General features: G+C 37.3%; 1 protein-coding gene across 6 annotated transcripts in view; it reads left to right on the forward strand.

Moving 5' to 3' along the window:
• The window catches only part of TCF12 (transcription factor 12), a 181,823-nt gene that overhangs the window by 59,157 nt on the left and 102,011 nt on the right, over positions 1-20,655 (forward strand). For all 6 annotated transcript variants that reach the window (XM_062583358.1, XM_062583353.1, XM_062583352.1 and 3 more), the window contains exon 6: positions 7,182-7,284. In XM_062583358.1, coding sequence (XP_062439342.1) covers positions 7,182-7,284 — 103 coding nt within the window. The remainder of the gene's footprint in view (positions 1-7,181; positions 7,285-20,655) is intronic.

Below are 20,655 nucleotides of genomic sequence, written 5' to 3' on the forward strand. Positions count from 1 at the left end.
GGTTTGGGGGAAGGTCTCCGAGCTTTTCCCAATAACACCTGAAATTTAGGGCAATACTACACTTTCCCTCCCCACCCCCAAGTAGCAGGTATCTGAGTATAGGATATATAAAGCTATGTTTCTGTGTTTAGAATATTGTAATTGAAGATTAAAAATTGCCAATAGTGAAAGGGAATCAGAATTAAAACTAGGAATTATATAGCTCCTTGTCTTTGTGTAATTAGGTAATATCCATCAGGTTACTGCCTGCATGCCTCAGTGTAATAAAAGTTTGTTTGCACTGGAGACCTGGGTTGGAATGAGCGCCTGTTACTTCTCAGCACTCTGGGAGGTGGCATACGTAGAGCCTGTGGAGAGAGGAGGTGTTTCTTTCCTGGCACTTCAATGAGGCTGAGCATGGTCTCTTAGCTTGTGTGTTGTAGCAGGCAAAAGATAAATAATATGGGTATAATGATCAAAGACGTGGTTTTTTCCCTGTTTTTTCATTTCTTGTTTTGGAAGCCAGGGTGATCTTGTATTTGGTCTCTACTAGATCCATGTGTAATACCATCTGTTAGATGGTATTCTTATAGCAGGGAAGAGCAGGTCACTGGATAAATTCTTGACAGTGCTAGGTGGGAGAGATTAGTTATTGAAGAAGTTACTTTTCATTAAGATTTTTGTTCGCTTTGTCAATTGGTTGAGTTTTCTTGTTGTGTAGAGAGATTTATCCATTGTTCATTAATTATGTAAAGTCACAAACTTACTTACTCCGTAATTCCCCGTTACGTCTCAGGAAAGCATCTGGGTATGTCCTTGTGGTCCACAGAACTGGGAAATACTGTAAAGAACAGTTGCAGTGTCTGAGGTAGCAGTCTCTATATAAATAACTTAAAAATGAATTGTAAGACTTAACTTGTTTTGTTCTTGTGAACTTGACTGGCAGTTTGTAAAATTACTCAAATTGTATGAACCAGTTTATTTTGAAGTGATAGTCTGAATTCTTAAAGCAGACAGGTAGAACTCTCTTCCTTTAGTACTTCTTGTCAGAAGTATACTTCAGAAAATACTGATTTTCCTGACTGACTTTCATGTGTGGGGTGTGTGTTTTCTTTCTTTTTTTTTTTCTTTTCTTTTTCTTTTCCCTTTTTAAAACCGTATTTCCAGGGTGACTTATCTCTTTTCTGGATTTTCTGGGACCCATTCCAGATGATAGTTTCTTGCTTGTACTCTTCTCTGGATTAATTTTTAATTTACCTTCATTCTTCTAGGGTACTTTCTTAGCATGGGTGTTCAGTAGAGCTAGCCTGGCTTTGGCTCTGAACTCTTTCCTCTGGGAGCCATTAACAAGTGTGTAGACCCAAGGATTGACTCTGTGTCCTTTTCGCTTCTTCCCCCATTATTTTTTCTCTGTTTGTCTTTGAGTCTCAGATCAGTTTGGAGGGACAGATAATCCAAACTAAAGTTGTTTTCAGCAGTAGATTTACTGTTGTTGATTTAACTATTAGCCTAAACAAATGATTATGCATAATTCATAGAATCATAACATAATTTGTTTTGGAAGGAATCTCAGGATTCCTAGATTTTATTCTCTATATAGGGTCAGCTAAACTATAAGACTCAAGAAATCAGAAGCAGTATTCATTAAATTTAATCCTTTAGTCTGTAGTCATGTCAACTGTAACTGAAGTCTTTTTTTTTTTTTTTTTTTTTTTTTTTAGTCGTATTTTAATTTTAATGTCTTAAGCTTAATGGAGATAACTGAGATGCTAAATCTGGTGTAATTTGCTAAAATGCAAAAACCCACCTGCTAGTCTGGCTGTTCAGGTATGAGCCACAACTTGATCTGATTTTAGTCACCACTCAGCAACTTGTGTAGGAGAGGGATTGGATAATAAGGGAGGAGAAACAAAAAATACTGTTTTCTCTAATTTAGTAGACTTGAGTCTACGCAGTAAAAGGTATCTACTCAAATAAAAGGTTGAACTATAATAACCTGATGGGAGGAAATTATTCCATGAAGTTAGTAAGTGCATGGGAAATAGATGTTCTTGTGCTGCCTTAAAATTGTAAAGTAGTTGCAGCGCGTCATCCATTTTTGAAAGTTTACAGTGAAGTGGAATTGAGATTTTATGGTTATAAAAGAAACTAGCTTCCTTGAGCTTGGGTGAAGAGTATGGTTTTGCTTATGCATGGACAAATTCTAGTCTGAATAAAGAAAACATTTACTAAAGGATAATAGTTTTATGTTACTGAAGTATAAGTAAAGGGGAGAGGATGGATCCTACAGGAGCCATGCGTGTCTGAATTCTCCTTTTTCAAGGAGACTTGAGCTACTTGTTAGTCTGCTTTCTGTAAGTGAATCTGAATAATCTATTTTAGCCTATCCTTTGGCAGTTTGAATTAAGTTTTCACCTGCATCTGAATCATGAAGTACTGACCTTACTGAAACCGATGACAGCTTCTGTTGAATGACAGCAATGACAGGAGTTCACTCAAAATATACAACTGGCTTGGATAAAAGGGGATATAGAGCCATATGGCTTCAGGAAATAGTGCAATGAAACAGGATAGGAACAGGGAGCCAGGACATGCTCTTTTTGTTCAACTCTCAGATCAGTTCTATGATTGACTTAAACCAAAACGTTAGAACTTTAATGGTCAGTGAAAGACAGTTTTATTTTGTAAAATGGGGCACAGAGTCGTGCCAAGCCTGCACTTACAGGTTAGTAGAATAAACAAGCTAGCAGGATTCTGATTTCCCTGTTTGTTTTCTATTCTCTCTTTTAGGACTTCTAGAACAGTAAATTTTATAAGATAATTCTTTTTTGTCCTGTATGTTACTATATATGATTTTGTGAATAACTTCAGATTTTCATTGGTTCAGCTGTATGGCATGCTTGTGCCAGGGAAACCTTCCTGATGTATATGAATTTTAAATCACTTGGACACATGGGGTGTCTTATCTGGCCAAGATGCATCAAAGGAATGAAAAATGTTGCATTTGTTGATTCTTTTAATTGATGGACTTCATTTACTGAAATTTTTAGAGACTGTCACTCTAATCCAATGAAATGTCTGATAAATAGACTGTTAGAGCATTCAGCTTTGAGAGTGTCTACATTACACTGTTAAATTGCAGCACTAATTAGTAATAGTTTTTCAGTTGTTTCATGTCAGGCCTAAAGAAATTATAATACTTTCGCTTTTGTTTGCAGATATATCAGATTTTGTCTTTCTGAACAAGAATATGCAATGAGACTGAAGTCCAGGGAGAGGCTTATTGCAGTGGAACAGTTAGCCCTTCGTTAAACTTAATACGGGGCTATAACAAAAACAAAAAAAAAAAACAAAAAAAAAAAAAAAAAAAAGGCTTTGTCTGTCTTGGAGAATGTTCCAAATTCTTTCACACCTAGTACAAATGTGAACCAGAATGAACAAAGTGGTTTTGAGTTTGTAGCTATGGCATCCAGGCAATTATATCTGAAACCAGTTTTCATTCTGTAAACATAACCCCCCCCCCAACTCTCTGAGCTATAGTCGCTTTGTAATAAAGTGCACAGAACAGAAACTAACTCCTATTTTCAGACCTTTTGCCTGTTATTTTCCACCTGCTTAGGTTGTACCCTCTGTGTGCAAATCCATTGGTATGCTTGCTGGGGAGCAAAGGTGGGTAGGAATAAGAGGATGTGCGCTGAGCATGAAGCGTCTCCTTCCAGCCTTGCCGCGTGAAAGCTGTCTCGCAGGCAGTGCTAAGTAGCAATCTTCCAAAGGTTTTGGAAGCCCGTGTGTGCTCTGAAGTATGATATGATTACACATAAAATAATCAACCTCTTCAAGTAGAGTGAGGTCAGAGTATAAATCATTAAATAATCCTCCCTGAGAGAGAGAATAACTTTGAGCATAGCTCGTTGGCTCCTGTTCCACTCTGGTTGGTGGCTGTAATCAATCCCGTTATATTAGTGTCCTTTCAGAGGCAAGTACATAGTTTTCAAGATTGCCATGAATTGGAATTTCCTTCCTTTCTCAGAAATAAAGGATGCACTCGAACCATAACCTACACTTTCTTCTTTCACTGTTGGAAAGCATGTGTTCTTGAGTATTCTATAAATTTGAAGCATAGTTCTGATAGTTCTGATAGAAGTTTCTGTGCTTTCCACTGCTTTTTTTCCCTTTGTTATCAGGTACTAGCTTGAGTGCCAACTGTGCATGGTGTTTTCCCTTTGCTACTCAGTCGTATAGGTGGCACAGACCTTTCAATAAAGCATTGCCCTTTGTTTGCTTTGCAGGCAAAGGCTTTTTAAGCCCATGCTCTGCTGTATTCTCCTTTGAACAGCTAATGTATGTTTGCACTATCGTATTTGGTAAATACTTTTTTAAACCTTAATTATGCTGTTAGAAGCTTCCAAAAGCTGTTTTAGAAGCTATTTGAAGCTTCTGAAGTTTTCATCTGTGATCAGTTAAAGTTCTTTCCAGCAGAACTTTATAGCATTTGTTATGCAAGTTAACAAGACAGATGCAAGAAGAAGAAATGACATCAGGAATGCAACTTTATTTGAAGCACAGCTTAAATGTGAAGCATGCCCTGAAATAACACTCTAATTTTAAGTATTGTCCTTGGAGCTCTTCTAGTTTTGCTTGATTTCCTTTTGTAAAGTGGAAAAGAAGCTTAAGTCAAGATCGTGCGTATTTTAACTTACTTTGTATTCATTTAGTGTGGGTGTGTTGTATGTGGGAATCATCCCCAGATTTCTTATGCTAAAGAAAACCCTATTGCTTGAGCTGATAGTTCATAACTCATCACTAACTCATCTGAATAAGTGGTGACAATGAACAAAATGCCTGGCACAATCAGGAATTGAGTTAATGTATAGAATTATTTCTATCTGGAGTGCTCATATGTGCATTAGTACATTTTTTTTCCTCATATAGTAAATTTTCAAATGTTTTATGACTTTTAGTATTGTGAAAGACTACTTAGAACGTTAGTCAGCTCTATACAAATCAACTACTTTACCTATAAAGATATAACTTTGCTGCAGTAATTATATACAAGTGTACTCTGGGAGAGAAACTGAGATAATACATGGGAAAAAAAGCAGTGTAAAGAATTACTTGAAGGAATTTGGACAGCGGAAGGGGCAGCGGTGCTTTTGGGGTGAACTATCCACCCCCTCCTTTAATTCCTCAGCCCTTTTGGTGAAAGGAAAAATATACACTATTAACTTGGGGGGTGGGTGAGGAAGGGAGCATTAGTAATCCTGTACTTTTGGTAGATTGTATTTCATGATGCATGGCTGCATGTGAAATGAGTTTTACTGAGGTTATATTTTCAGTAGTTTTATTACTTATTTTGTAAAGCAAGGTCTCTCTGATGCAATTTTCTCAAGCTTGTCTAGGCACTGCTTCTTGAATCTCTGTGATATGATATGTTTTATCATTGATAGTGTCCTTTCTAGTTTCTTTCTTTTAAAAATAAAGTCCAGTTTAAGTACTGTCTCAGGGAAAAAGTTTCCACATCAACAGGAAAAAATTAATACAAGCAAAGAGCCCAATAGGAAACTAACCACTTAGCTTTGTTCTTTAGGCACTTCATGTGCAAATTTTTGCTTTTGTATTCAGCAGATTTGATTTCTTTTTTTATTTCATTTCAATGTAAAAATAAACCGCATGTGGTGACCTTAGCTAGGAGCCGCTCTGTTTCCTCGGCAGCTGCTGCTACATGCTGCTTGTCTGACAGCCGGGGCCGGGTGCCGGTTACCCCAGGACACCCTCGTGGTCATAAGCGAGTTGTAAATGTCACTAAGATTGGTTCTGGATGCCTGTCACGCGTGCAGCCCTGATTCTGAAATAGATAAAGTGAGCCAAAGATTCACTGGGGAGTTGGGACTCCCAGAAGATTACTTTTAGAGCACAGAAGCAGAAGGAGTTGTGACACGCATCCGTAAGCAGTTGTGCTGATTTGACGATTAGTTAGCCCTCAGTTAGTAGCCCTTTGGCTGAACTGACAGCATGCCTGCAAAGATGGGGAGGCCTGTTTCAGCCCCATTAATGCTGTCTTGAATGGAGCCTGCAGTCCGAAAAATGATAAATGTTCGGCAATTTGATTTTATAGTCCCCGGGGATTTGGGGTGGTTTCTGGCTCTATTTGGGCCTCCACTTTAAGTTTTTTTTTTTTTTTTTTTTTTTTTTTTTTAGCTTTTGGTTTAAAGAGGCTTAAATAGACGAGTTACCACGCATGGTAAGCTAAGTCTTACCAATTCTGCTCAAAATCCTTTGGTTACGAAGGAGTTGGGATTTTGAGCACCAAGTCTCGCTTATGCTTTGATAAAGTGTAAATTACTGAACATCTGATCAGTGTGAGTGGCAAATACCATATTCATACTTTTACTGAAGAAAAGCTGGAAACAATTTGAACTATACAAAATAAAATTTTAAGTAACTGATTTAATGAAATATGGGCATCCTAGGGCTTCTGTTGCATGTTTTCCATCTGGATGTCTTCAGAGCAAGCTTGCAATAAGCCAGTGTTTTCTTACTACACAAGAGTCATTCCAAGTGCCTTAAGTTGGCTTATGCCACTGTTAAAAGGGTACAAAATGATATTTCAGTTTGAATGCTTGTTTGAAAATAAAGTGGCAACTTTTTTTTCCCCACTTAATCAGTAGTAGGAAGTAAAAGCTTTTGTCAGTGAATGAAATGCTGTTCAGTATTGTGACTGTCAAAACACCTACTGATCTGCAACATGAATAGCAATCTTCAAGTGGAAATGGAACTTCTCATTTGCACTGATTTATTTTTTTTCCTAATGTCGATGATTTTCTGACCTTTATACTGTTGCAATGTTGTTAATCCAGACAAACTTTAGGAAAAAAATTTCAGATGTGACTTCTTCAACCTAATTTTTTCTGACAGTGATTAGTGACTTTACACTAAAAGTTCAAATATCTCAGTTTTAATTAATTTTTAGAATTATTGTTTGAGGACGCAGGTTATTTTTTAAAATGGTGTGTTATATTTTAGATGGGAGAGAGAAAGTAAAAAGGCGGTAGAATGTAATTTCTGGGAGATAGACCTGAAAGACAACTTCCGTGATGAATGACCAATTGAGACTCTGTGCATTTAATTAGAGAAGTGTCATTACACTCAATTAGTAGGGCTGCCAAATAATCTGTTTAATACTCTGGTCTTTTTTTCTCTAGGGTTTTGCAGACAGTCCTCATTACAGTGATCACTTGAATGACAGTCGATTAGGGCCCCATGAAGGATTGTCCCCGACACCTTTCATGAACTCAAATCTGATGGGTAAGTAGGTAATTCTTTACGAGCATCCCCTCAAAGCCTCTTTGGTCAGAAAGAGACATTTTTCATCCCCTTGTCTAGACCTGACATGTCAAGCATCTGGAAGTTACTCTTTCTCATAGCAACACTGACTTTGCTATTGAAATTTTATAGGATGAGCAACTGAGTAAATTTTTTCATAAATGCTGTTATCCGTGTTTCTTAGAGTTGTGTTTTTTTCTTTTTTGTTTGTTTTTTTTTTAAAGAAGGAACCATCTAGGTTTTCTTAAATTCATCTAAAAAGCTATTATTTTAATTTGATTTTTCATTTCTATTCTAAAAAAATCCTATATGCTTTTCAAAGCTATCTATTCCTGAACTTAAACCTGAGAAGATATATATAACAATTTCTAGTTTGCCCACTTAAAAAAAAAAACAAAAAAAACCTTTCAAATGTTTGAGATCCATAAACTACCAATATATTTTAGATTTTAGTTATTTATTAAATATTTTGCCTACTGTTTTCAAGCTTATTTTCTTATTTTCTTATTTCTTTATTATTTGCTATCTTGGAATACTGTCATTGTAAGAAGCAGAAGCAAGTATCTTCACTAGGCAAAAGTTGCCATTGCTTCTAGGTGTGTGGGTGTCCAACATTTTCTGCTTTTTGAAAATTACGTCTGAAAAAAAAAAGTGCATGATATTGTGGGCTTAGTCTTGACCCCTCCTATTACTAGAAATATGTTAATGTATTGGCATTGTCCATTACTGTTCTCCTGTGTACTCTCTTTTGTGGCCTAAAAACGTTAATTCCAAAGCATTTGATGTTTGACAAAACATGGTCTTAGAAATTATATAATAAAATATGGCCTTTAAACTTAGGGATGGCTTTGAATTGTGAAGTTGACATTGTTTCACTTATGTATTCTGCTTGTTGTAGACATGACCTATTTTGTGATCACAGTATTGTCCTTTTAAGACATAGCCATGGTAATCTAAGTGGATTACCTAAATCCAAATCCTGGTGGTTTGCAATTTCTTCTGGAAATCTTTATAGTTTGCTTAGTCTTTGTTTACTGCTTAATTTTCTCTGCAGCATAAAGGCAGATATAGTGCAGCTAGTGCTGAAACCAGTATTTCGTTTAAATCTTCATATATGAACCTACCAATATAGTCCTGTAATTTCAAAATGACTATAGTCTATGTTAAGAAGAGAGTACATGTTAGTATAGGTGAATGATACTTATACCTGAAGACAGTGAAGTTAGTAGTGTGACTTTTCTTAGGTACTGTGATAAAGCAGAGTAGACCTTCACTCCAACACCATTTCAATTTTTTTTTCTTTTTTTTTCTTTTAATACTGAAGACCAAAAATATAAGTAATTTCAACTGTCTGTCAAATATTTTGATCGGTGGCATGTATGGAATGGCTCTGGGCTTTATAGCTGATACTGGCTTTACTTTACAAAAATATTAGCAAAATTTGATTTGTGATTTGCATTATGAAGGACAAACTATTTGCTCATGGTATGAATTATCCAATTGCTAAACAATATATGCCTTTAAATATACAACAAAAATTATTAGTGCTACTGTATCTTCTTATTTTTCAATTTTATTGAGGAGATTAGTAGGTGATTCCCTTAAATGTAATAGAATTACATCATTAGTACAGATTTATGGAGAAGTCTACATTGAGATTGTTTTGTAGAGAGAATTAATGAATGCAAGAAATGAATGTCAATCGTTTGCCCAAAGCAGCTTTGGAATAGAGTATTTTTGCAATGCTTTATGGTTAACAGTTCTCACAGATTTTGTTTCTGCTGCAGTAATAGTATTTTATTTCTATATGCAGGAAAGAATTACAGAAAGCTTTCAGTATATATCTCAGAAAAGTACACCCCAAAATTCTAAATTATGTTTTTAAAAAATATTCCACTTGTGGTTTTTGGTTTGTCATAACAAAAAAATATGTTCACTTTGCTTGTGCTACAGTATAGAATACAGCTCCATATATCATATTTGCATATCATGAATTTTCAGAGTATATCTTAAGTTGATGTTGAAAGTTGGAGAGGGGAATAAAGAAAGCTGCGTAAAAGCAATAAGTACTTTCCTATGTAGTAGCAGTATCTATGTTTACCGAGCTTTGTCACATTAGTGAGAAAAAAGTTTTCTCCTAAAGTTAGGGTTGTTGGTGGTTTGTGCAGTGGTTTTTTTTTTTTTTTTTTTTCTTCTAACAAAGAATTGCACAGCGAGTTTGCTCCTTTTGTGTTATAGAAGCTTTCCCATTAGTAGAATGGAAACACTCATTTTCTTTGTTACTGTTGATAGTACTTAAGGCATTGATTGAGTTGTTACAGTCTTTTGAGGCTGAAAGGATGATGTCTGAGAACATAAACCTGACAAGCTTATAAGAAATACCTCAGTAGGCTAACAGGTGTGATAGAGCGCGTGGGGTTGCATGTTGAGGATTGAAGAAACATGTTCCTTCTCAAACTTATCATGATTGAAATACATCTCTGAAATAGTTAAAAACCATTAAAAAAAAAAGAAAAAAACAACAGCGTATTTCATCACTGCTGTCAACACTTAAGAGCACCATTAAAAAAAAAGAATTGTGTGTCAAGGGGATGTTGTTATTTTGTGTATTATGTTCAGCCGTAAGCATATTTGCCTGAAGAGATATGGATTATAAAGTGCCACTGTCTTTCATGATGGAGCTCTCAAATATTTTAATGATCTTGTACGTTGCAAAAGAGAGAAATTTTGTCTAACAAGAGTTGATAATCATTCAATAATGAACAATTTGCCACAGAAAGACGCATTTCCATATTCATTTAGATATTTTTGAAGTGTTTTGCAGGGGAAGTAAAGCTATTATGTTGGATTGGTTAGTGTTCTTCACTAATGGATTCCAGAATTATCCTGTTGATTGGTTAGTATAAAAAAAGACCGATCATTGCTTGTATTTTAAGTAAAACCACTGAATCCTCTTGGCACCAGCATAAGGTGTTACTATCCATACAGATATATTCAAAATTGGTCTCAGATATATTGGCTGTAACGTACCTCCATTTAGGTTTAATCATCTTTGCTTATTCAACACCTTCTGTTTTAATTACATCCCAGAAAACTCTTCACGAGGTTACGAAGTTCTTTCTCAGTAATTATGCTGCTTCATGATACTGCGCATTTGCACGTCGAGGTCGGATTTTGCTGGGACACGTGGAAGTGTGTCGTATCACATCTTCCGTCTTCCTGTTCCCTGAGCTCGATCCCGCTGAGCTGTTCTGTTTGTGCTCAGCGGGATCGCGGGGAACCCCTCGCTCCCGAACGCAGCTTACGGGCGTCTTGGCCCTTTCGGTTCCGGGGGTGACTTCATGGCAGGGCGCCGTGGGGGCACAACGTGGAAGAAAGGATGTACACAAGCGCTTAGGCAGGGTGGCCCGTGCTGGCTTTCTGCAGGCGGTGCTGTTCGCAGGCTTGCACATCATTAAAATAGTCTGTAGTCAGTGAAAAGATGATCATTAAATGTAAGCTTGCTATGCTGAGATTGAGCCCTTAAAGTAGAGGTAATGTTTGCAAGTATACGGTCGTCTTTTCTCTTTTTTAAACTACTTGCTTTTTGGTTTGATTAGGTTCAGTTTTAGAGCCGATGGTGCTTCCCGGCTAGCTGCAGGGCTCTAGGACCTGTCAACAGAGACCTGGAAACTGTCGTAATCGGAAACTCTGGATGTGCGGGAATGGCACATGCGGAGCATTTTAAATCACTTCAGTTTCTCTGACCTCACCTACTCACAACTATAAGGTTGTGCTACCAGTTTGTTCCTTCTCATCTGCTGACATTAAAACATATGTGTGTGTTTAGTATCCTCCTGACCTGGTGAACGTGCTCCTCCCTCTAACGAGCTCACTGCTGCTTCAGGGTAGTACGGTCATAATATTTAATTATAACCATTATGAGCCTTAAGAGGAGAGTATGGAGGAGGCGACAATGAATGGAAATTAAGACAAATGTAAACAGCAGTCAGTACTGATGAGGGAGGGAGCAGAAGCTTGTCACAGTAACTGGCTCTAGAAACAGTCCACACTGTTAACCAAAGCATAGTTTCTTGTTTCTGTAGCGTGACTGTTCAGTACTGTGAACATAAAGGCTAAACCTGATTCTTGTCTTGATTGAAATAAGTGTAGGAAAGAACCAAACGTGGTGGTATCTATTGAAAACAGAATAATGCATTTGGGTGTTTCGCAGTGCAACTTCCTTTAACTGTTGATTGTACTTGATGCACTTGAGTGGCTCAAGTGGTTTGCCATCAGGCCTGCCGATACAGTTAGGCCTTGCAAGTGAATTATATATGCGTACCCTTTATTTTACCATTTATTAGTGTTTAACTGTTGTTCCAATGTCGCAGGTGGTTAGTAAGTAATTATTAGCAGAAAATACCTTACAAAGCTAAGGGTGGAAGGAGTAGAGGTGCTTGATGAGTTGATGCCAAAATCCATGAAGATCTCAAAGGTAGCTCTTTGAGTTACTGTGAAATTAGGGGTCATTTTGTAGATTATTTATCTGAGTGATTAATATCTGGGTTTGGATGCCTTCTGATTTTTAGAGTTCCAGTTCACTTAATGGACTTTTGCCTCATTCTGTATGTTTGTATGTGTGGCTGTGCTTCTGTCCGTGCTACTTTTAAATTAGTGAAAATACTATTTTTAGTTTTTATTGTAAAATATGATGTCTGGCTTATACCTAAACACACTACCCAGTGACTTGGGTAGAATGACAAGTCTTTTTAAAGATGAGCTTTAGTATTTTTGAGGTAAATATGGCAAATAGTTAAAATCTCTGTAAGCTTTCCAGTATTGCTATTGTGTTTGAGCGGGTTTAAGCCTTTTAGAGCATAATTTGGGAAAATTATGTTTGTTTTCAGTTAAAGGAGGAGATTTTGGACTTTAAAAATAAAACTAAAAACTTATGCATCTAAACTATTTCTCAATTAATAATCTAATTAATCTTCAAGAAAATACCCCCCAGCTCCCCAGTATCACTTGAGGAAAAGAATTTTGAAATCAAGACAGCCCTTAACCAAATAACTTTATGATGGTAAAGGCAATAATAGGAAGCCAGCAACGGTACATAATTATTAAAATGGTAACCATTAAAATTGTACCATTATATTTTCTGCTAGGAATCCTGTTTTAATTGCATTTTAGGAAGGGAGAAGGCAGATGCAAGTAGCAAGTTTGGCAGACCTTGTAGTTGTCCAAAATAAAGGTTAGATTTCTTTGAATTATCTTCTCTAGTCATTACTGATTTAAAACATGGAATAAAATAGGCATCACAATGGAAATGATCTGCAGAGATGGGAATAATGACGAGACTGATTTGAAATAATTTATACACAGTTACATCAGTATTAACTTGGAGAAGGGTGGGAAGAGAATATTTTATATCCTTCAGAGAGTTCATTAGGAAGGAAGAGGCAAATGTTAACAGAAGAGAATTACAAAATATAGGCATGATAAAGATTATGACAAGTATTTCAATTGATCGTATTTTACCAGAGTAGGGCAGTAAGTTGAAAGAACATTGTAAAAGGATAGCTAACAAGCTTCTTGCAGTGCATAATTATCTGTCAAACATGATTGTAGGCTAAAAGGCTAGAAAAACTTCTTGTGATAGGAAAGATGCAAATGTGACAAGATGATCCATGGTTACAATAACTAAGAGTACAAGTCATTTGCTCTAAGGCACAAGTACACCCCAAGTCAGTGGGGCATAAACTTACGGTGTTGGAGAAGTTTTCCTGAACCTCACCTCACAGGAACGGGCATCAAGCAGTTTCATAAAGCTACCTTTTTATTAGATCACTTATTGTTTTGATTATTTATGCTTGAAAATACCACGACTGAAAATACTTGTCTTCATGACTTGTATATCCTCAGCTTCTTTAGAAGTAGAAAATTGTAAACAAAATTTGCAAGTCTTTCTGTATTGATCCATCTATCTGCAATCTATTACAGCTTCTTTTTTCCAGAGTAAACATTGGCATTGCTTCTTCCTGATATAGCCTCAGATTTTATTGTTTTAGATATACTTATGTTTTTGAAAAATTGCGTTTTGTCCAAATTTTTAAATATAGTGAATTTGATGAATGGAAGACTTGTTTTGGTTTAGTTTTCCTTTTAAATTATGATACATCACTGTAGTTATTTGCTTGATTGACAGGGTTTTAATAGAGTATTATAGATTGCTTGAATCCCTTGTTAACTTTGAAGTACATTGTTGTTTATAATGAACACTTTGAGCCCAGAGTAATGTTTTAAGTTAAATTTCAGTGAATTCTTCCTTTTTTCCAGATTAAATATTTCATTTGGTTCTTATGCAATTACTTAAAATCTCCATAAGTAACTTGAGGTGAAATATTCTAAATCGTTCAAGTGATCCTTTTTCTTCCCCTCTTTTTAAATGTTATAAGTGTGTGTATATCTTATTTGTTCCAGGATTTATTTTAAATCTTGTTAGGTTTGGGCTTGTACATTGAATATTGGGCAGAAGTGGATCGTGGTAAGTCCGAGTGTAAAACCTCAGGTTTGACCTTCTGTTTATTGCCAGCTCAGAGCAGCCTCTCTGCAGTCTGATGCTTCTTAGAGTTGCAATGTTTTCTATCTGTTGGTACAGTTTCAGACTTTTTTTTTCCCCCTCAGGTATTATATTAAATAAATTCAGCTCACACCAAAGAGTTGCTCTCATCTGTTCTTCATTTTCCTTTTGTGAAAGCTAATGGGTTTCTGGGAAATTAAATTACACAGTCATTTAGTGACAGTGCTAAGTGCAGGGCATTTTTACCCTTGGGTTTTTGCACACAAGAGTGTGTTAAGCGTAGTTTTCCCTTCTGTTTACAGTAATGTTTCAATCAAACAGCTTTCCTGGTGTTTCTTTAACTGCAGCAGTACCTCTGGGCTTTGCGGGGAGGTGAGGGCGGCCGGGTGCCCTTTGCAGGGCTGCGCGGGGCAGGCGCCAAGCCGCTCCGGCGCCTCGGGGGCGGCGCAGGTGGGCTCCGGCGAGCCCCGGCGGGCTGGGGCGCCGCACGTGGAGCCGGCGGAGGGGCGAGCAGGCGCGGGGCCGTCCGCCTGCCCCGGCTCCCGCTCGGCGAGCCCCTGGATGTGCCCGCGCGCCCCGCGGCTGCACAGAGCTGCTCTTACGGAGGACGGTTAATGCAGCGGAAGCTTAGACGATTCTGTAAGCTCTGAATCAGTACTGGGGTCGTTTTAAAACTTGGCCTTGGCAAGTAAGAAGGTGACGTCTGTCCTTGAAAACCCTTCCAACTATATGATTTACTGCTGCATCAGGAATAAGCTGGTGGTATCATTTCAGTAGCTGTCACCTGTGCTACAGGTGCCTTTACAGGCCCCATAGGAGTTCCAGCAAATCTATAGCCTGTCCCGTGAGAGCAGTTCTGGTTATCCGTGGGAAACAGCATTACCTTTACTGTATTGCTAACAGGAGACAAAAAGGGTTTTATAGTGACCTTGTCTTCACTGCGCTGGAGGAAGATGATATGTCGTCTTCAAATAAGTTTCACTTGCATCTAAAACCAGAATGTTCGCAGTACTGAGTACTTCTGAATTGCCAGGCTGGGAATTTAAATATGTGAGTCAGGGTGGCTTCTGAATTTGTGACATACTTTAATTCTGATACAAACTTGTACTGAAAAGATTGCTTTTGGTTAATGCAGCCTGATACATTTAAACGAGTGTTGATTTATTCACAGTGTAACTCAGACTCTAAAAAGAGGACTAAGCAGTGATCTGAAATTTTTAAGTCTTGCGTTTCCTCTATGTTGTACATGTCAGTTTAGCTGCTGTAGGGTATGTTTATCTGTTAGAAGGCTCACCAGTGCATGAAATGCTGAAAGGGCATATTTCTCTCCCGCAGTTCGTGCCATCCCTGGGCACTTGTAGATGTGTTCAGTGCATGGGATCAGCTGGGCAAAGCTGTGGGATTTTAAATTTCAGTCTGTCTGAAGGCGCCAAGCTCCTTCCTAGGGACAAGGGAGGAGGGGATGATTCTTTCTCACTCTGGTGATGCAACCTCCCCATTAGGCAGTTGCTTAGGGATCTACATAATAACTATTATCTTCTTCTTCAAATAGGAGACTGTAGAAAGCTCACTGGTGATTAAAAGATAATTTTGTAATATTTCATGGCATGTCCGTCTCTTGCAATAAAGATGTTTGTTCATCAGCAGGTGCATAAAAAATCATTTACTTAATCTCTGTTTCATTCTATTAATTTTTTTCATTCCTGTATTCATGTAACTGTAGCCTGTAGCAGCCCTTTTCCTTAGTAAATTCAGCAGCCTGTGTCCACTAATTAAATTCTGAACTGATCAACCAAAATCTTGTAACTAGGCTACTCATACTAGAGCAAGTGGCTTTGGTGATCTGGAGTATTCTAGTATTTGCTTTAATGATTTAAAGTTGTTAGTAGTTTTCTTCAGTGACTAAATTTTATATGTCAAATATTTGTTGCAGGTGGAAACTTGAGTTTCTGTAGATACCCAGATATCTCACAAAGGGAAGCAGAAAAGATTGCATTAAACAAGCTAACGCATAATAGATGTAACTTTATTTTTTAGCTGTGTGGAGGTGTCAGACTTCTAACATTACTATTTTCATGAATTGCCACTGCTGATTGCTCTGAGAGTTATAAGCTGCTGCAGGTGTGGGACATATTTTCTAATCTCTACAGTGGTGATTGGAAAAACTAACTGAAAACAAAAGCAATGCTTCAGCTATATTGTGCATTCATGGAAAAAATATCAAAATATAAAAATGTTAAATTTGATTTTGAAAATAAAATGTGTCTGGACACTTTCACTGCAGTCCAATAATGCACAAAAGCTTTATTTCTGAAGAGATCTGAAGATTTTTTTTTCTCTAACACAAAAGACCAGAAAAAATGCAACTCATTTGGTTAAGCAATAGTTATGTTTTGCCTTATTTGAATGCTTTCCTCATTGCTCTTTATTTACACTTTTCTGAAGGCTAACAGTACTGTGGCTTTCAAATGGATGTTCAGCCTCTATCATTCTTTGCATGTATCAAGAAGTAAGCTGAAAATATTCTGAAGAGTGTTTTTCTTAGGCATCTGAATAGAGAGTCACTCTGAGAAACAGAAATCTGAAGTGTTAGTCACTAGGGTGGCATTTGGGAGGATGTTTGGGTTTTTTAGGGAAAACCGCATAAGTGTCTTCCCAATCTGAAGATGAAATAGAAGAGAGTTGGTTTATGATTTTATGTAGTGTTTTATTAATATATATGATTAAAGAAACTGAGGTTGTTCTTGATGCCTTTAAGAAAAGTAATAGCCTTGAAAGTTAAGTACAGTGATAAAATAAAGACTCAATAAAATGGGAAAGAGGAAGGCTTGTAGCTTTTACTATAGAAATAAGTTGAGACTGATTTTACTGTTTTTCTAAAACTGCTGAAGACTGACTATGAGTCAGTAAGGTATCTTCTAAAAGACAGTTGAAAACCAAGGTCACTAAGATAATATAATTATATTTATTACAAACAAATAATATTTTAAAGTTCGTATCAACATGTAAACTGAAATTATAAATGCACATACAAACTCTTGACTTGGGAGTGTTCATCCTCAACAGAACTTAAGGTACATACAAGTTCTGTTGTGCCTCAACTTCCATTTCTTCTGGAGAGTGAATAAGGTCTCTATTTCTTGTAACTTGTTCTGCAAATTTTTAATCTACATGGACTTGGTTATTATCCCCCAGGATCCATCTGCTACCTTCCACTCTCTTCCATCTTCCTTAACTTTGGCTGTAAGAGATTTCTTTAAAATTTTGTTCAATAACTTCTTTCCATTTATATTTTTGTGCAAATATATTACATAAAGAGTAATTCTATTATATATATGTGTGTGTGTGTGTACATATGTATATTAAAACGCATCCATGTGGGGGTCCAACAGCATACACATATATGTTTATATGTACCCACCTGCATACATGTGCACACATATTCACGTATATATAAATCCACAGAATCACAGAATGGTTGAGGCTGGAAGGGACCTCTGGAGATCATCTAGTCCAACCCCCCCTGCTCAAGCAGGGTCACTTAGAGCATGTTAGACAGGGTTGCATCTAGACAGGTTTTTAATATCCCCAGAGAAGGAGATTCCACAACAGCTCTGAGCAACCTGTGCCAGTGCTCAGTTACTGTCATGATACAAAAGTTTTTCCTCATATGCAGATGGACCTGCCTGTGTTTCAGTTTGTGCCTGTTGCCTCTTGTCCTGTCTCTGGGTACCACTGAGAAGAGTCTGGCCTCATCCTCTCTACAGCCTACCTTCAGAAACTTATGTGCATTGATAAGATCAAATTCTAGTGCTAGAAGGCTTTAATATGTAAGTCTGCAAATGGCATGTGAAAGGCATATCAAAATGGACTTAGATTTACACTGGTAGAATGTGATTAACTATTAAACTTGCAAAAAGAGGCATAGATATCTGTTGAAGTTAAGATTCTCTTTTTCTTAAAATCTGTTTCTTGAAAAATAATCTTGCTCAGAAATGATTATTCTAAACCAGCGTTTTTAGATGTACTCGTAAATGTATAATAGCTTAACGTCTTAAAGAAAAATTCTAATTAGAAATTATATTTTAGTCAAGTGTTGATGCAAGAGTGCAATGCTAGCTTTTTGCGCTTTTTCCAATCTATTAAACTCCATATTAGTATGAGGTATAGACATGCACAGTAATTTGAGATATTTGTTTAGAAAGTGCCAAATATGTGTCCTCAAGCTATGAATTTTTAAACTGCATGTTACATTGCTGTGGCAAAATGCATATGCAGAAAAGATTAGTACTCAGGTCTCTACTCAGGATCCGGAAAGGCAGCAAGAAAGTTTTGATGGGCTATGGTTAACCGATCCTAAAGGAAGCTGGGAAAATGAGTTCTCGCTTGCCAGGAAAGTCCTGCAGCTGACTAGCTACATGTATGCAACCTTCCCAGATATTTTGCTCTACAGTTAGTCAAAGCTCCTCTCTAAGGAGTTGGGATTGTACAGACCATGTGCAAAGCCAATGTTATGGCTGCAGTAAGTGTAACAAAATTTTAGCTTGCTTCCCAGTGCAGTAGGGCATCTATAAAAGTTTTGGCGCTTTAGGAGTAATTGCAATACAAATAAGGCATCTTGCAATTCTTTCTCTTACTTTATGGGATGTAGAAAGTGGGAGTCTCAAGAGTAATGTGTGGCTTTCCTGTAAACTTCAAGACTGATCTGTGTGCCCGCATTGACTATTCAAGTGCTCGACTGCATCATAAATTAATTCATATTAGGTTTAAAAGAAGTTTTAAGTGTTTGGCAAGAATGTATTTGTATACTCCTTAAGCTGGTACTGCAATTTTAAGAACACTTTTTGATGCAATAAACAATACTTCTACATCATGTTCTGTCTGACGGGGTTTCTTTCCTATGCTATCATTTAATTGTTCCATATCTCTTCAGGCTGTTGCAAGCTGTCATGTAGAATATAGTTTGTGTAGATATTTATTCGGAGTTTTGAAGTACTTTTGAACTTGCAGAAAAATTACAGCCTGATTGATGTGTTTTAATATATATTTTTTTTTTAAAAAAAAAAGAGGAGTTCCTTATAGAACTGTGTTCCTTAAATGTTTTACCTATATTAAAAATAGTGTAGCCTTACGAAAGATTTTAGAGACTGTTCTGGTCACAGGTCGTTCCAACACTTAAGTGTCTACAGAGGTTCATATGGGTGTTAGATAACAGAAAGCACCTTAATATTTTAACTACCAGTCAAGAAATGAGAATTTTTTGCATGTTTTAAAGTATTGTTTTGCTTTCCTGTTGAATTTGAAAGGAGATTTTATTTCCACGTAATTTTGTTGCATTCTTATGCAACATCAGACTTGAAAAATATTTAAACTACTACAGATAACCGAGATCGGACACGAAGTGCTAGCTTTTTTTCGAGGGAGAACTCTGTCTTTCTTACCTTTGTCTTAGAGAAATGCAGTCCTTTCACCTGAGGTGAATTAAATCTTTCTTCTTAGTGATAGATGAGGCCTTTTCTTTCCATTTCTTTTATTTATTTATTCTCCCTGCAGCTCTGTGTTGTGATGTGAAAGATCTGTTTGATATATTTTACCATCACGGAAGGAATTTTTCTCCGAGGACTGAAGTTTTTAAGCTCGAGATAAATGTCACTAGTTTTACTAGTGTTTTAAGTACTACTTCATAAATAATAAAGATAACCAGCACGTGACGGCCTATCTTCCAGGCGCCTGAGTTTGCGTCGCTCCGCGGGCGCTCCGCTCTGAGCCGCGGGAGCCGAGGTGGGGAGCGGCGAGCCCCCGGCGGACGCGAGGGCCGTGGGGGCCGCGCTGCCGCTTTGAGCTTTGCGAGGGCTGCGAGGCGCCGCGGCGGCCGGCTCGTCTTTGTGGCGCTTGGCTGCGTTTCCCTCAATTTCTTTTTGTTCGCTGCCTTTATTCATCCGCGACGCTTTATAAACAGCCCGTGTTTCACAATGGTTTCAGCCCCGCGTGCCAAACGACTGTATGGTTTTGTTCCTTTGTTTGACAGCGCTCTGGCACTAAGCCACGCGCGCAGTTATAGTATTTTTAACTAGTATATATATGTGTGTTTCTTTATTTTGTGTATATTATTTTAGCTCTTAAATTAGAAATGTATTTTCCTAGAAATGTGGTTTAAAAAATAGATGGTAAAAAGCAACTTTGTAAAGCTATAAACTGAAGCAAGTATAAACCTGTTCCTTCAGTGTTTGGGGCGGGGAGTAAAAGAAGAGGGCACAGGAGGAGAAATACTGCTGCTGCTTTTTGTAGGCTCAGGGGCAAAATACAGAAAGCGGTATGATTTGTTGGCAGGAGAGAGCCCATGTGTTTCTTCAATGAGTAACCATTTTATGTAGGATAGTTTGCTTACACACAAACTGCTGCCTTTCAGCAGTGTATTTAGAAGAAAATAAAATGTACAGAACAGTACCATAATATATAGAAACTTTCCATCCTGGCTGATTTCGTTTTACCAGCATAAAAGAAAACTTGAAACGCAAATATCTTGAGCTCAGGATATTGACTTTTAACTGAATCTTTACTGCTGATGTTGCTTGGAACAGGACATTTCGCAACACAAATAAGACAAGCTTCACTGCTGATTATAACTCCTTTAGTTTCTGTTTTGTGAGTGTGTGAGGGGGGTGGGGAGGGGAGGGGAGGGGATTTTGTTTTGCTTTGTTTTTTTCCACAGGCATAGACACAGCTTGGTCTCATGATAGAAACATAGAGCAAATGTCAGTAAACCTATGTGAAATAAAACACCACATTGA

Source organism: Rhea pennata, chromosome 10 (assembly GCF_028389875.1).
Source record: "Rhea pennata isolate bPtePen1 chromosome 10, bPtePen1.pri, whole genome shotgun sequence".
NCBI classification, from domain to species: Eukaryota; Metazoa; Chordata; class Aves; order Rheiformes; family Rheidae; genus Rhea; species Rhea pennata.